Consider the following 13,045-nt stretch of genomic DNA (forward strand, 5'->3'; position numbering starts at 1 on the left):
GTTACCGGCAATGCTACCAAATACAGCAGCAACACCTGCCATACAAAGTCGCTATGCACTGTAGTACCCTTGTGGTATCCTAGTGTACATTTGGATCTATTTACCGAGCACTATGAGTAACAGTATAGTGAATATAGGGAATCTGAACTGTCCACTGAGAGTCCAGAAACATTACAGAATGGCCGACACATTAAGAACACTAAACAGTATGTGAGGAGTTAAGACATGCGAATTGAGCAGTCTTAAATGTCTTTAAGACATTTTGTCTTCTGTACTTCGAAGAGCACATAGCCCCATGTGGATCCCTTACCACTTATTTTATTTATTTAAATTTTTTATTAATTTTAATTGTATTTATTTATATTAAGTACCTAAGGTATATGAAAATATTGCTTAGCTTGAAACTGTCCTATTATATAGCTTCAACTTAAAATAACTTATGTGACCTTGGCCACACCGATTTAGTTACTATACTTTTTGAGCAGACAAAATATGGTGTTTCCAGTTTGATTAAATTACAGGCCATCAAGTTCATCTTTATTTGACTGACCAGGCTCTCTTGTTACATCAACATAAAAAAAAAAAAAAGATACACAACATATGATCAATGGGATAGATGGCTTTTGGACCAAAAGAAAACCACAAAGATGTATCAGGATGGAATAAGGATGGAACAGAAGCTGATTGGAGATGATGCTAGAAGCAGCCTTCATCCGTATTGAAGAGAATGGTGAATGGTCTGGCCACACCCACAAGGGAAAAGAAGCCCCAGTCTTGTAGAGGGTGAGTTATGATTCAAAATTTAGATGCTGGCACAATTAGTAACTTTAGATAAGTTTGCTTTCACAGTTAGTTTACTGGAGCAAAGGGTTTGGCAACTAATGGTGTAGTAAAAAGAAAAGTCTCTTTAAGAATGGGGAAATGACTTCCTAAAAGACAAACACAAATGCAAACATGAACTCACATTAACAGAGAAAAAAAACCATAAATATCCTTCTGAGTGGATGTAAGTGGGTGGATGAAGTGGATATAGAGGTTAGGATAGGCAACCTTTTGTTAACCTCAGTTATGAAAGAGGCACAGTTTGGTAAAAGGCACAATTTGGTGCAACACTGCAGTCCTGCTGACGGACGAGGGTGTAAAATACAGTCCAGAACTGTAGAACAGACAGGAACAAACACAGCTGCCTGATGGGTAATGCAGTAACAGGAAGTCCATGATGGAGGTAAGAGGCACGGACAAGTGGAAGGTCAAAGGTTGTCGGGAGCGTTTTAGAAGGGGTGCTCAGAGACGAATATTGTGAGGCGAATGATGGAACTGCCGCGAAAGTTGATGACATTGTTGACTGTGACCATTTCCAGGTCCAAAATTATCGTCTTTGGTCCTCTGATTGGCCGAGCCAGAACCAATGTGGCACTGACATTGCTGGTTTGCTGTTGAGAAAAGAAAGAGATAAGCTTAAAGCAGACATCAATTATGTATATTATAACTACGTTATCTTGAAGCAAACAAGCTATTTAAATACAATGTCATCCCAGACGACATGCACCTTATTGTACACTGACCAGACCAGACACAAAGTAGATTTGAATTAGTTAAAAAGGTGAGACTTCAGAGTGAATCAAAGAGCTGTTAACATGCATATGTCTCCCTCTAGTGGCCACACATCACAATCTCACATATGAGCGCGCACACACGTCTAAATAGGTGTTACGTATGCAACAGCTGTACTAGGTAATAATAAAATGCCCTTTGCAGTAGATATAATGTATATAAAATTTTTTAAAAGAATGCAAAATAGGTGGCATATATCAGCTGTTATGCTGAGGTCAGACTACACAAATTCTGTTTTGACATAGTCAACAAACTTCTAGTGTCAGGAACGATCACTAGATCTTGCAGTTGGACATAATCGAAGAAAGGTGGTAAAACCCCACAACACCTGGAAGATAAGTCTAGCATGTCAGAATTGTTTTGTACTTTCTCTTTTAGTCTGAGTACTCCTTCGGCTTGTTCCTTGACGCTGGCCTCTAGGATGGCACACACACGTAAACATGGAGAGGTTATGCTGTGTTGCTTTTGATTTCAGTTATAGTGATTGTGAAACGACCTGATATTAAAACATATCATTCATGAATTCATTCTGATATTCATCTATCAGAGTATACAGTTCCCAGAACCTAATAATTGTTTTCTCCATGAGACCTTCTGTTTACATATGGTGAACCAGGTAGCTAGCTACATTTATGTAACATTCATGACATTTTAACTCATTCATTATCCCATACTTTCCTCTTAATGACACAGATGAATAGGTCCACAACTGTTTTTTTCTTTTTCTTTTTACTAACACAAAAGCACCTTCTGTAGCCACGATTGACAATTCCTTGACCCTCCTCCCCAATGACCTACAAACCTGCGCAGGGTCTGGCACAATGATTGGTCGGCATCAAACATGTTGTGTTTCCAGTCTCCCAACCAAGACAGGAATTTATGCCAGTATGATTGCAAAATCTGCTATAATGATCATCAAAAAAGAAAAAAAATCATGTAGTCTGAACCCGGCATTAAAGGCTTTATGCTAAGCCCTTTCTACCACATTCTGGAACCTATTCTAGAACCTTCCTCTTAGGTGGAGTGGAATGCAGTTGTGCCCTACTGCAAGATCCCGAAACTCACCCGCATGTAAAACTCTCGTCCCTCATTGCCAGATTTGATCTGGAAGATGTAGAACGCCCCTGGGTAGCGTGTGGTGGCCTGCATTTGAAAGATATCAGCAGGGACACTGCGGCCAGAGGACAGATCCATGTGGCGGTAGAGAATAGTGAAAGGCCTGTCTCGACAGGCAGGGTTCTCTGCTGAGCACATGCACTGACTGAAAGAGAGGAAGAGAGAGCAGGAGAGAGAGAGGAAGAGAGAGCAGGAGAGAGAGAGAGAGAAAGACAGCGGGAGAAGGGGGGCATTAAGATATTGTATTGTAGTACGTCTGCTAAATTCCCTCAAAAGAATAAGTATCTAAATGAGACAATGACAACTTACAATATTATTTTATTGGATACCCATGCCCTATATATACATTTCTAAACAAATGTGTTTTCATCTCCAACTCACTTGTCACTGAGCTCTATGTAAGGGGGTTGACATATGAGGGGGTCCAGGCATGTGTACCCTCCCTGGAAATTGAAACACACTTGTGCTGTTGTACACGTGTTGTTACCAGACTCACATTCATTGAGGTCTTCAAAATCAAACACACAACAGTTAGTTAAGGGTCAGATCAGTATTCAGGTCATCAGAATCACCATCAACAACTACAAGTAAAACACCACCACCAAAGTATAGCCATTTATTAAAATACATGCAGCAAAACACACATAAAAATTCCCATATGTTCATAAACATTCATAGTAATTATCCACTATTCTTCAAAACAATCACTAACGTTTCACAGTAAAGGTCATACAGCTTATATACTTGTAAGGTCAAAACAGTCGTCCTTAAGTGACCCAGTGAGATCAAACTGAAAGCTAATCCACGCCCTTGTCCCAGGGTGTTAGAAATATGTATATTACCTTCACAGCTCCTGCCGTCCTCAAAGACATAGTAACCAGGAGGGCACACGCACGAGAACGAGCCTGGCGTGTTTACACACGTGTGCTGACACAGGAAGTCCGAGAAACTACATTCATCCAGATCTAAAGAGAGAGAAGGGGGTTTGAGAAACATACTTGCACATAAACATGTGCGCACACTTGTACACACACACACACACACACACACACACACAGCCTTAAGGTTCTAACAGACTTAACACACAAGCGTAACTTCTTACAGATTCAGGCTCCCGAATTTGATTTACAAACATCTGCATTTCTCATTCCTATCAGAGCTGTTCTTTCCTGTCCTCCTCTTCGTTTCACCCCTCCTTCCTACTTCTTTCATCCACTCTCGCTCATTCCTCTCCTTCACTCTCCAACTCCCCCCCCCCCCGCCCTCAGCCAAACAGTCTGTGCGTCTCTCTCTCCCTTCTCCTGCCTCTCAGCCCCTGTGCTCGTCCGTCTATCTCTCCTCTCCTCCTCCCCTCCTCTCGCTTCTTTTCACCGCTTCCTCCTCTGTTCACCGATGCAGGTAGTTCCATCAGCGGCGAGCTCGAAGCCCTCGTCACAGTTGCACATGAAGGTGCCATACGTGTTCAGACATCCGTGGGTGCAGGGGTTAGTCTCACACTCGTCTATGTCTGCAGAGAGGGAGGGAGAGATGTAAAATTCAATTTCAATACTAATCTAATAATGTATGCAGCAAATCTGGAGTAATGGTAAGGTCTTCAGGAGTAATGTGTCAGATGTGTTATAGTAACATTCCTAATCTGTGTTAGATTAGTATTGTTAATATATGTTCGATTAGGATAAATAGAGTAAGATATTTTTACTAGTATAGGCATATTAGATTAGCACTGTAGAAATTGCTATGGTTACTAAAGTGCTAGACTAGAATTATGAGAGGTAGGTATGGTGATTATAATTACTTGAACAAAGTATTACATAAGCATGCAACATGCACATAGAACATGAATGCAGAACACATTACTTCCATATTTGTAATGATTTGTTAGTCTTCAAGGAACAGATGCAGTTTACAAAAAAATATTTAGAAAAACATTAATCACTGAATCACTATGAATTCACTCCCAATTCACCAATATAGCACGTGGAATATTCCTTTACACTTATGCTTTTTCTTGTGCGTGCGTGCGTGTGTGTATACACCTTGGCACGTCCTGCTGTCAGTGTTCAGATTGAATCCAGGGTTACACGAACACGAATAGGAGCCTGGCAGGTTGGCACACAGCTGCTGGCAATAACCATAGCGACACTCGTCGATATCTGAATGACAGAGGATTTGGAATATTACAAAAAATAATGATGAAAAGAAGTGTAAGGAAACCATTCCTATTTTCCTTAACCCTGTCCCTCTGGTCCCACCATCTGCCTCGCCTGTGTCTGCTTGATCTTCCTTCAGGGCCCTGGGGTACATTTCTCAGAATGAGTGACAGAGTCAGAAACGCTGAGAAGCACGCACACTCTATTCAGGGATACATTGGAATATATAGATGGCAAAGCAAAGCAGATGAGTAAGCAGAAATATGCACATGCAAATGACATAGCAGGTGCTATGTTCAGACATGATGTTCAGACATGATATGATATGTGTTGTCTAGAATGAGACAGTAAGTCCAGATCATTTGCCAAAGCCTTGCACCTATCTAAAGGTAAACAGCATAGGGCAGCATGACATGAGACAGAGAAAGAGAGAACTATTTACAGAAAAAGGAGTCACGTTGTAGAGAATTCTAACAGGAAGCAAAGACTAAAACAGCCAGGTCAGTATAGGAAGCGAAAGCACGCATTAAAGTAAAGGTACACATTATATATGATGAATATGTGATGCTGTCAAGACGTGTGTATGTTAATGTATGTACCCTTCTACCCTTTTGTACTTTAGCAAATCTGTATATATCTTTTTTTCTCCCTCTAGAATTTGTAAATAGTATATTCATATATTTTAAAATAGTATATTCACATATATATTCGTAAAATACTGCCAGACTCTAAGCACATAAGCTTTTCACTCACTCCTGTGTGCAATAAACTGAATGACAGGCATAGGACTGTGCTGTTTGGAAATTTGTTACACAAGTGGTTTGATGTTTAACTAAACAGCTGGCACTACATGTTCTAATAAGGAGCAGTCCCCCATTTTCTGAATGGACGTGGGATGTCAAATAAGGGCTACGCAAACACAGCTGTCATATCCAAACAAGTTTGTGAATTATGGTAACTTGTATCTACAAAAATCACTAATATTGTATATTAAATCTAGAATCTAGAAAAAAGGTTTTTTGTCATGAAATCTCAGGTACTTAGAAATAATCAAATTTTGTTTAGTTTGTTATGAAATCTTGTATATTCTATGTATAAAATGTTTACAAGAAGATGTTTGTTTAATTTGTTATGTGCATGATGCAAACATACACGCAAGGAAATATGGGTCACTACAGAATTGTGGGAATTAATCCACAAAACAGCATATCAGTTTATTCTGTTTGGGTTTGTGGTATAGACATTTGGATAAACAATATGGACAAAATGTGAGTACATTACTATTACATACTGTGATTGTCATAAACCTTCTAACTCTTGATGTGACATCATTAATCTTACCCAAATTTTGTACATTTGTTGGATTATGTGTATCCGTATGCCCACTGCACACTTATCAGGAGCATTAAAAAAAGTTTTGATCAGCGATACCAGCACTCTGCCAATATTGTGATAATTATTTCACAAACTATATATTGTGCAGTCCTACAAACAACAGGTCCATTACCAGAAGCACCAACAACTGTTAGAGGCACTTACCCTGACACTGCCCGCCCACCAGCCAATAGCCCTCGGTGCAGGAGCAGGTGTAGCCGCCTGCTGTGTTTATGCACACTTGCGTGGGATTGCACTGATGGGACTCAGTCTCACACTCATCGATGTCTGGGGGGGAGAGAATAGGAAGACGAGGTGATGTTACTATCAGAGATTAAACCTTAGCTTTTACCCCCTGACCCCCCCAGAGCAGTGATACCTAAACACTTTCACCAGCTGCAATAACACAGGGCACACGTGCCATTGTTATGGCTTTGTCATCTGACTCTCATTAGGCACCGTTACCAGTGTTTAGCTCTCAAAAGGTGCGATTCTTTTCATAGGCAACAACAGAATACCCATTGACTTGGAGTATATGCGCTCGGGACAACTGCAGTAACACAGGGCCAAGCATGTGCCATTGCTTCATCAATTAACTCTCACTAGTCTTCAAATACATAGCCTTGTAATCAGCTCCAGTCATTTCAAAACCAACCACACTCTTACATAATGCAGTTCCAAAAATGGAACTTGGGTCCAGACGCTCAGCTTTCTCTCACTCTCTTTCTGTCTTTTTCTTTCTCTTATCTCTGCGTCCCCTAAGCAGCATATTTCCATATGTGGGCATAGCAAACCCAAAAAAAGACCACTACACATTTGGTGCTCAGACAGTGAAGTCACACATTTAAAAAAAACAAAAACGTGTGCATGTATGTGCGTGAGTGTGTGTGTTTGTGTATGCGTTTGCATGCGTGTGTGTGTGTTTGCCGTAAGGAGGGGTGTGTATTATCTGCAGATAATTATTCTTGTTTATACAGGCTGACCTGGTGGCTGATAGCAGACTGGATTGGGTGCCAGACCTGCACGCATGGGGGGGCGGCACAGGGACCCACAGTCAGGCCGCGTTCCAATCGCAACACCTGCTAACACTTTGGAGTGCATACTCCATTGAAGAGCAGAGGACAGCGGGAGCAAGCATGTGGGTCCCATACACCAAACAGACATGGCACAGGGGGGCCAGATGTGCAGCAGGGAGAAAACGCAGGTGGGTGGAAAAGGGGGTGTCATTCTGGAACGGTTCAATTCGCCTCCTTATATAGACCGGGTTAAAGGAAGAACAGGCTTGAACTTAACACCCTCATTATTTAGTCAAAACGTGGGAGGTAAAGTGAGACAGAGGACGACTGGAGGCACATACTGGGGAGAAAAAGGATGGCTTATGTAGACAGAGCACGAGACGGCACACGCGAGAGAGAGAATGAGACAGAGTAAGAGAGAGAGCAAGCGAGAATGAGAGTGAAACAGTGAGAGAGCGCGAGAGTGAGTCAGAGTGAGACAGAGCGAGAGTGAGAAAGACTGTGAGAGAGTGAGAGAAAAAGATCTAGCACCAGGGGCCCACTTTCCCCACACAGATACTCCTAGTCTACATCCTAAGGAGGTGATCACAGTGTATATAGTTACTATTGGTTGTATTCCAAATCACAGTTCAGGTTCAGAAGCAATTATGTGACAATGTACGTGCATGCTGGAAACGCCCATATCTCCCTCCTTGAACTCACTGCTTGTCTCATGATAAAATAAAGAGATCATTAAAAGAGAGTGAACAGAATCCATTACACAACACCGCCGTCTTTGCAGTAGGTCTTCTTTCTGGTGGGCCAGTTCTGTCAAGCAACACCTTTGCATGTTTAAAGATTACACCACTGTTACAAGATTGTGTGCTTATAGTGAGGCAGAGTACACAACATGGTAGAATACTGGTCAGTGCGGTGTGTGTGGTTTAATGTAAAATGTGTTTCATAACAGACACCTTATAGGTCCCAACAGTCACCCTTGGCACCAACCAACACGGTAGAATACTGGTCAGTGCGGTGTGTGTGGTTTAATGTAAAATGTGTTTCATAACAGACACCTTATAGGTCCCAACAGTCACCCTTGGCACCAACCAACCCGACCAAAACCCGACCAAGGGGAGTCCTTTTGTCAACATGTTCCACCTTAAATGAAATCTCTTACTTCAAATGGATTAAAAGTGGGGGTTGGTAAGGGCTTCCCGCCAGCAGCCAGTGAAGTGAACCGCACCCAGCCTCTCATTTCCCTGGACTCACTCCGTCGCACGCTCTCCTGCCCTGATGGCTAGCAACTAACATCACACTGATGAAAGATAGCCTGCCACATTTCAAAAAATTGCACAAAGAGAGCCTTTAGGCATGGTGAGCTCCGCAATGACATCATTGGCCCGTGAGCCGGGCACGCCCCTGGACCTCCAGTGGATTTTCCGTTAATGAAGGGGAATGCAGTTCTTCGCCATAGAGAGCAAGCAGGTGCCGCCACGAGACAAATCGAATGCAGACTGGAATGTTCGGCTAATTCTAGAACTCTAGACCAGACCGCCGTTTTTGGACCACGGGCATGTGAAGGCGGGAGTCGAGACAGTTTTAGAAGCTCTGAGAGAGCTGGGATTTTTGTCATCTGTAGCTGACCACCATTGGAAACAATGGGAACGTTTCTTGTTTTGTGCTCTATGCAAACACATATGCACACGTGCAAATACACACACACACACACACACACACAAGACCATGGCTGACAGATAAGTGATGGCATGGTTGTGGTCTGGGTTGTTTCTGACCCATAGCTGCTTCTTTCATCCCACTCAACCAACACACACACACACAGATCTGAAATCCCAAAAGCTGAAAGCCCCACTCAATCTCCCTCATGATGGAATGGCCCCGGTGACAGTGGGATGTGTCCTACAACATCTGATGACCTCATTGCTGGCATGGAGAACAGGCATGCCAGCAATGAACTTTCACGGCTTAAAGACCCTAAAAAGCCTGTTTCCCACTAATTTTCCCACTTCTCACCAAAGAGGTGATTATCTGTCTCAAAACCCAACTAGCAGCCTGAGCTGAACATCTGGCTCCATTTTCAACTTCATTTCAGGGGGATGCAGCTTTTGCCAAACAAGCTTTCTCTAGAAATATGTGTGTGTATGTGTGTGTATATGTATGTATGCATGTGTGCGCATGGGGGTGTGTGTGTGAAATAGAGAGAAAGAGAGAGAACATGTGTGCCACTTTTTTATGGCATGTGGACTTTGTGGGCACCTGCAAACCTACGAAAGTGACCTGAAAAGACACTAGGAGGGAACAGGAGAACACATTAGGTAAAGGGCTGGCTTCTGTCCCGCAAAGTCTAAAAACCAGGCAAATTGTTTTACAGTTCATAGTTTTTATAATGAAGCTCAGTGTATCAAATCAGTATTGGCCATTGCTACGAAATCAGTCACACCACTCGCTACACAGACCCAGCCGGACAACCGAACTGCTTGACATATTACAGGAAGGTACTGGAGTCAGTCCTTCCATCGCTGGGAGAAATGCGTTTCAAAATGACAGACATTTTCTTCTAGCGAATCAGAAGTTAACATAGGTACAAAAAGGCGGGATTTACTGATGATGCTGAAGCTGTATAATACCCCAGTAGTTAACTGAATGTGATCAGATTTACTCGCCTGATGGTCTTTTTCAACGAACTATTCCTCCCGTTCCTTAATACAAGTCCACATGATGCATTTTTACTATCCTGAACATTCAACGCAAGAAGCAAATCTGAAACTGTTAGAAAATATATAATTAGATGAAACCCTCAGCAAATTCTTAGGCATCTTCACTTTACGTAAGAGACAGATCGGGGATCTGCAGCGTTCTCCACGGAAACAGATGAGCTAGTGCGAGGTTAGACTCTCTGCTAAAGTCTTTAAGTCGACAGTCGGTCCGGCTGCAGACTCAAGGACCACCACAGATATGAGTAAATTATAGGCCTGACTTTATTATGTTTGTGATTTGTCTGATTTCCCGAGACACACGTGACCCACTAAAACGCGCTAAAAAAACGGAGTTGAGTGTGTACCTGGAGAGACTCGCACCTCATGGTTCCTAGCGGGAAGGTTCTGCGCCATTACATCGTTTTGGGTTTAGCTCTCTCCCGGGAAGGCCGAGAGAGCAAACGCTGAAAAGGACTATTAACCTACGCTTTACCACATCAGTGTGAATGAGAACAGTTGAAGAGCTGCGATGTTGTTGTGATTAACTCTGCTACTGATCAAACGGCATTGGTAGCGTCTTTATCCTAACCCAGACGAATGCGAGGATCTTATTACTTGGGAAGCCTTATTAGTGAACGCACAAATCTAATAATCACTAAACACGTTACCCACTTATCTGTTACTGAGAGAATTTGTCCTTAGAAGCCAATCAGTACATGTATGCCGTGGAAAACCACTGCTGTCGCAATTTGATTCGCAACCAATCGAGCCACAGAATAGCTTACTCACCCACGCACGCACCGTCTTCTCCAAGCGTGTAACCGAGGACGCACGGCGCGGAGGGGCGGCTCACTATCGGGTAGCTCGGGCCGGGGCCTATGGGAGGCTGGGGAGGGAACTGTTCGGGAAACCCAACGGAGGTGTCTGGGTAAGACGCCTCGGGATAGGACGGCTGTTCAGGTCGTGCGTAGGACTGAGAGTAAAGGGTACGTGGGAGGCACAGGTAACCTCCGTTCTGGTTTACGCATTGCATGTCGCCCCGACAAGGATCCGGCAGCGTCCGGCACTCGTCAACATCTGCGTTGGGACGAAAGAAGCAAGGCGTCATGTCCTCGTCTCAGTGTGTATGTCAATCATCTCAGTGAACCTTGCGTTATAATATTTGACCTACTAACCGATGCACCGTCTGGCCCTGCGGTCATATGCAAATCCCTCCGTGCACCTCTGTGGGAATTGAAAAGTATGTTAGCAAGATGGACCAGATAAGGCACTAAACGTTATTGTGTCAAGTACATGGATGTAAGCACGGTACAGATAGCAAATGGCGGAGTTTTCAATTATTTCTGGTTACAGTCTGTCGTAATCAGTTATGTAAATATTCAAGAAAAGCACGGAGGACGTCGAAAACAAGCTTGTTGCGACACACACATAACGGTGCCAGACTAAAGTGAAACAGACGGATTCCACATGTGCGAAATGTACGCGAGTCCAGACTTACCTGACTTTTTACGGACTGACTGCAGCACAATAAAAATAGTAAAGCTGTCAATATTCTGCAAAAGGACAAAGATGGTTATTTGACCATCTTACAGTAGGGAGATAGCACCATGGGCCATATACGAAAAAGCTTCATTCATTTAGATAAAATGACTTTTAGATCAAATCTTTTGGCTGGACACTGCCTAAGCTAATAAAGCATACCCTTTTAAAATTCAATGAACGTTTATAAATGACCTGACGGAAATAAAGTTTCATTTTGGGGACTGAAATCAAACCAACTAGTAATTTAAAAAAAACAAAAAACAGTAAGATGAACTAACCTCTCGCAGGCTGAGGAACTCAAGCCACGTACTTCAAATGACATGTTTTTTTTTTATGGATCCTTGTGGTCCCCCTCAGAAAGAACGCAAGACGACTGCAAATTGCTCGCAGCAGAAAGAAGGATAATTTATCGTTCTCTACCTATCTTACTGGAACGGCTTCTAGGACCAATACGCAAAAAGTCGCGTCCTCGCCACCTCCGAGTCCGCGCGCTGACACGAAAGTCGACACCTGGTTTTAGTTACGCGCTCCGGCTGTTCTGTAGACCAAAGGCATGAAACCGTCCCGAGGATCGACCTATAGTAAGGGGGAGTGTCTTGCAACGAAATATATATATATATATATATAGATCTCAACTTTTTTTACTTCCCCTGCTCGGCCCAATCCACGGACTGTTTAGCAATGCAAATAAAGCGGGGCCCCGGTGTAGTTCGGCGACAGCTGGCTTCCATCAAACACAGACGTCCCCCTTTGGAACGAATGTGCGAGCTGCCCTAGGGCTTCGCGAGCCAGCGCGGACAGAAAAAAAGGGCGACCGTGAAGCTATGCGATGACGTAGCAATCATTCGTAAAGTTTAGCGGACTTCTAGAATCCGGAGGAGGCTACTGTTGGGCCTCTCATCTTACTGTCGATACCTAGAAGCAGATGTGAAGTCGGCTCTTCCAGCACATCTTAAGCTTAAAATATGCTTAATGCTTAAATATCTCGGCCAATAAAATGTGGTACTTTGGGAGCCGTTTATACTTTGTCATAGCCAGTCCGTTGGAAAACGGACAACACTAACACTATCACTTACTTTTGCACCTTCAGTACACATTCAGACCCCTAAAACAAAACATCCGGAATCATATTTAGGTTGAAAATCTGGACTTTTGTAACAAGGTTTTGTCTGCATCATAGTAAAATCTCATCTTCATGTTGACTGAAAGATTGTGCAATTGAAAAATAATACTCCCATCTTTGGCTGCTGCTGTGAGATTTGATTAGGCCTAAATAGCATAAAAGATTTTAGAGGTTTACTCTCTTCTGAAAGGTTCTTTTGTATGGGGTCTCTCACTGTTGCCTGAAATCATCTCAGGCCACAAATGCATTTGTTTCCTCTCAAGTACTGGCACATTCGTCACAGAACTGCCTTTGGCAGATAGATGGGACGAAGCAGAGGGTTTTACGACCCCTCAGACCCTGACAGATGCATCAAGCACAGCATCAGGTGGCATGGCCGTGGTGGAAGCCTGCTGACCCTCCCACACTCCACCG

At 43.1% G+C, this 13,045-nt stretch overlaps 1 protein-coding gene across 1 annotated transcript; it reads right to left on the reverse strand.

Annotated features, from left to right (window-relative positions):
- Nucleotides 1-505: 505 nt before the first annotated feature.
- Nucleotides 506-12,255, reverse strand: fbln5 (fibulin 5). Its single transcript, XM_027008254.2, has 11 exons — nucleotides 11,787-12,255; nucleotides 11,465-11,519; nucleotides 11,142-11,190; nucleotides 10,756-11,043; nucleotides 6,420-6,542; nucleotides 4,767-4,883; nucleotides 4,121-4,237; nucleotides 3,573-3,695; nucleotides 3,112-3,238; nucleotides 2,680-2,875; nucleotides 506-1,433 (listed from the first exon to the last, which is right to left on the reverse strand). Exons 1-11 carry the CDS (start codon nucleotides 11,828-11,830, stop codon nucleotides 1,272-1,274), a joined length of 1,401 nt encoding a protein of 466 aa, XP_026864055.1. The 5' UTR covers nucleotides 11,831-12,255; the 3' UTR covers nucleotides 506-1,271.
- Nucleotides 12,256-13,045: the final 790 nt, after the last annotated feature.

The sequence above is a fragment of the Electrophorus electricus genome, chromosome 11 (genome assembly GCF_013358815.1).
Source record: "Electrophorus electricus isolate fEleEle1 chromosome 11, fEleEle1.pri, whole genome shotgun sequence".
Taxonomy (NCBI): domain Eukaryota; kingdom Metazoa; phylum Chordata; class Actinopteri; order Gymnotiformes; family Gymnotidae; genus Electrophorus; species Electrophorus electricus.

Excerpts from the sequence above, each read along its gene's own strand:
- fbln5 (XM_027008254.2), bottom strand. The coding sequence starts at position 11,830 with ATGTCATTTGAAGTACGTGGCTTGAGTTCCTCAGCCTGCGAGAG. Across the intron at positions 2,876-3,111 it reads TACATAGAGCTCAGTGACAA|TCAGTGCATGTGCTCAGCAG; the intron begins GTGAGTTGGAGA and ends CCTCTCTTTCAG. Across the intron at positions 1,434-2,679 it reads GACGAGAGTTTTACATGCGG|CAAACCAGCAATGTCAGTGC; the intron begins GTGAGTTTCGGG and ends TTTTCTCAACAG.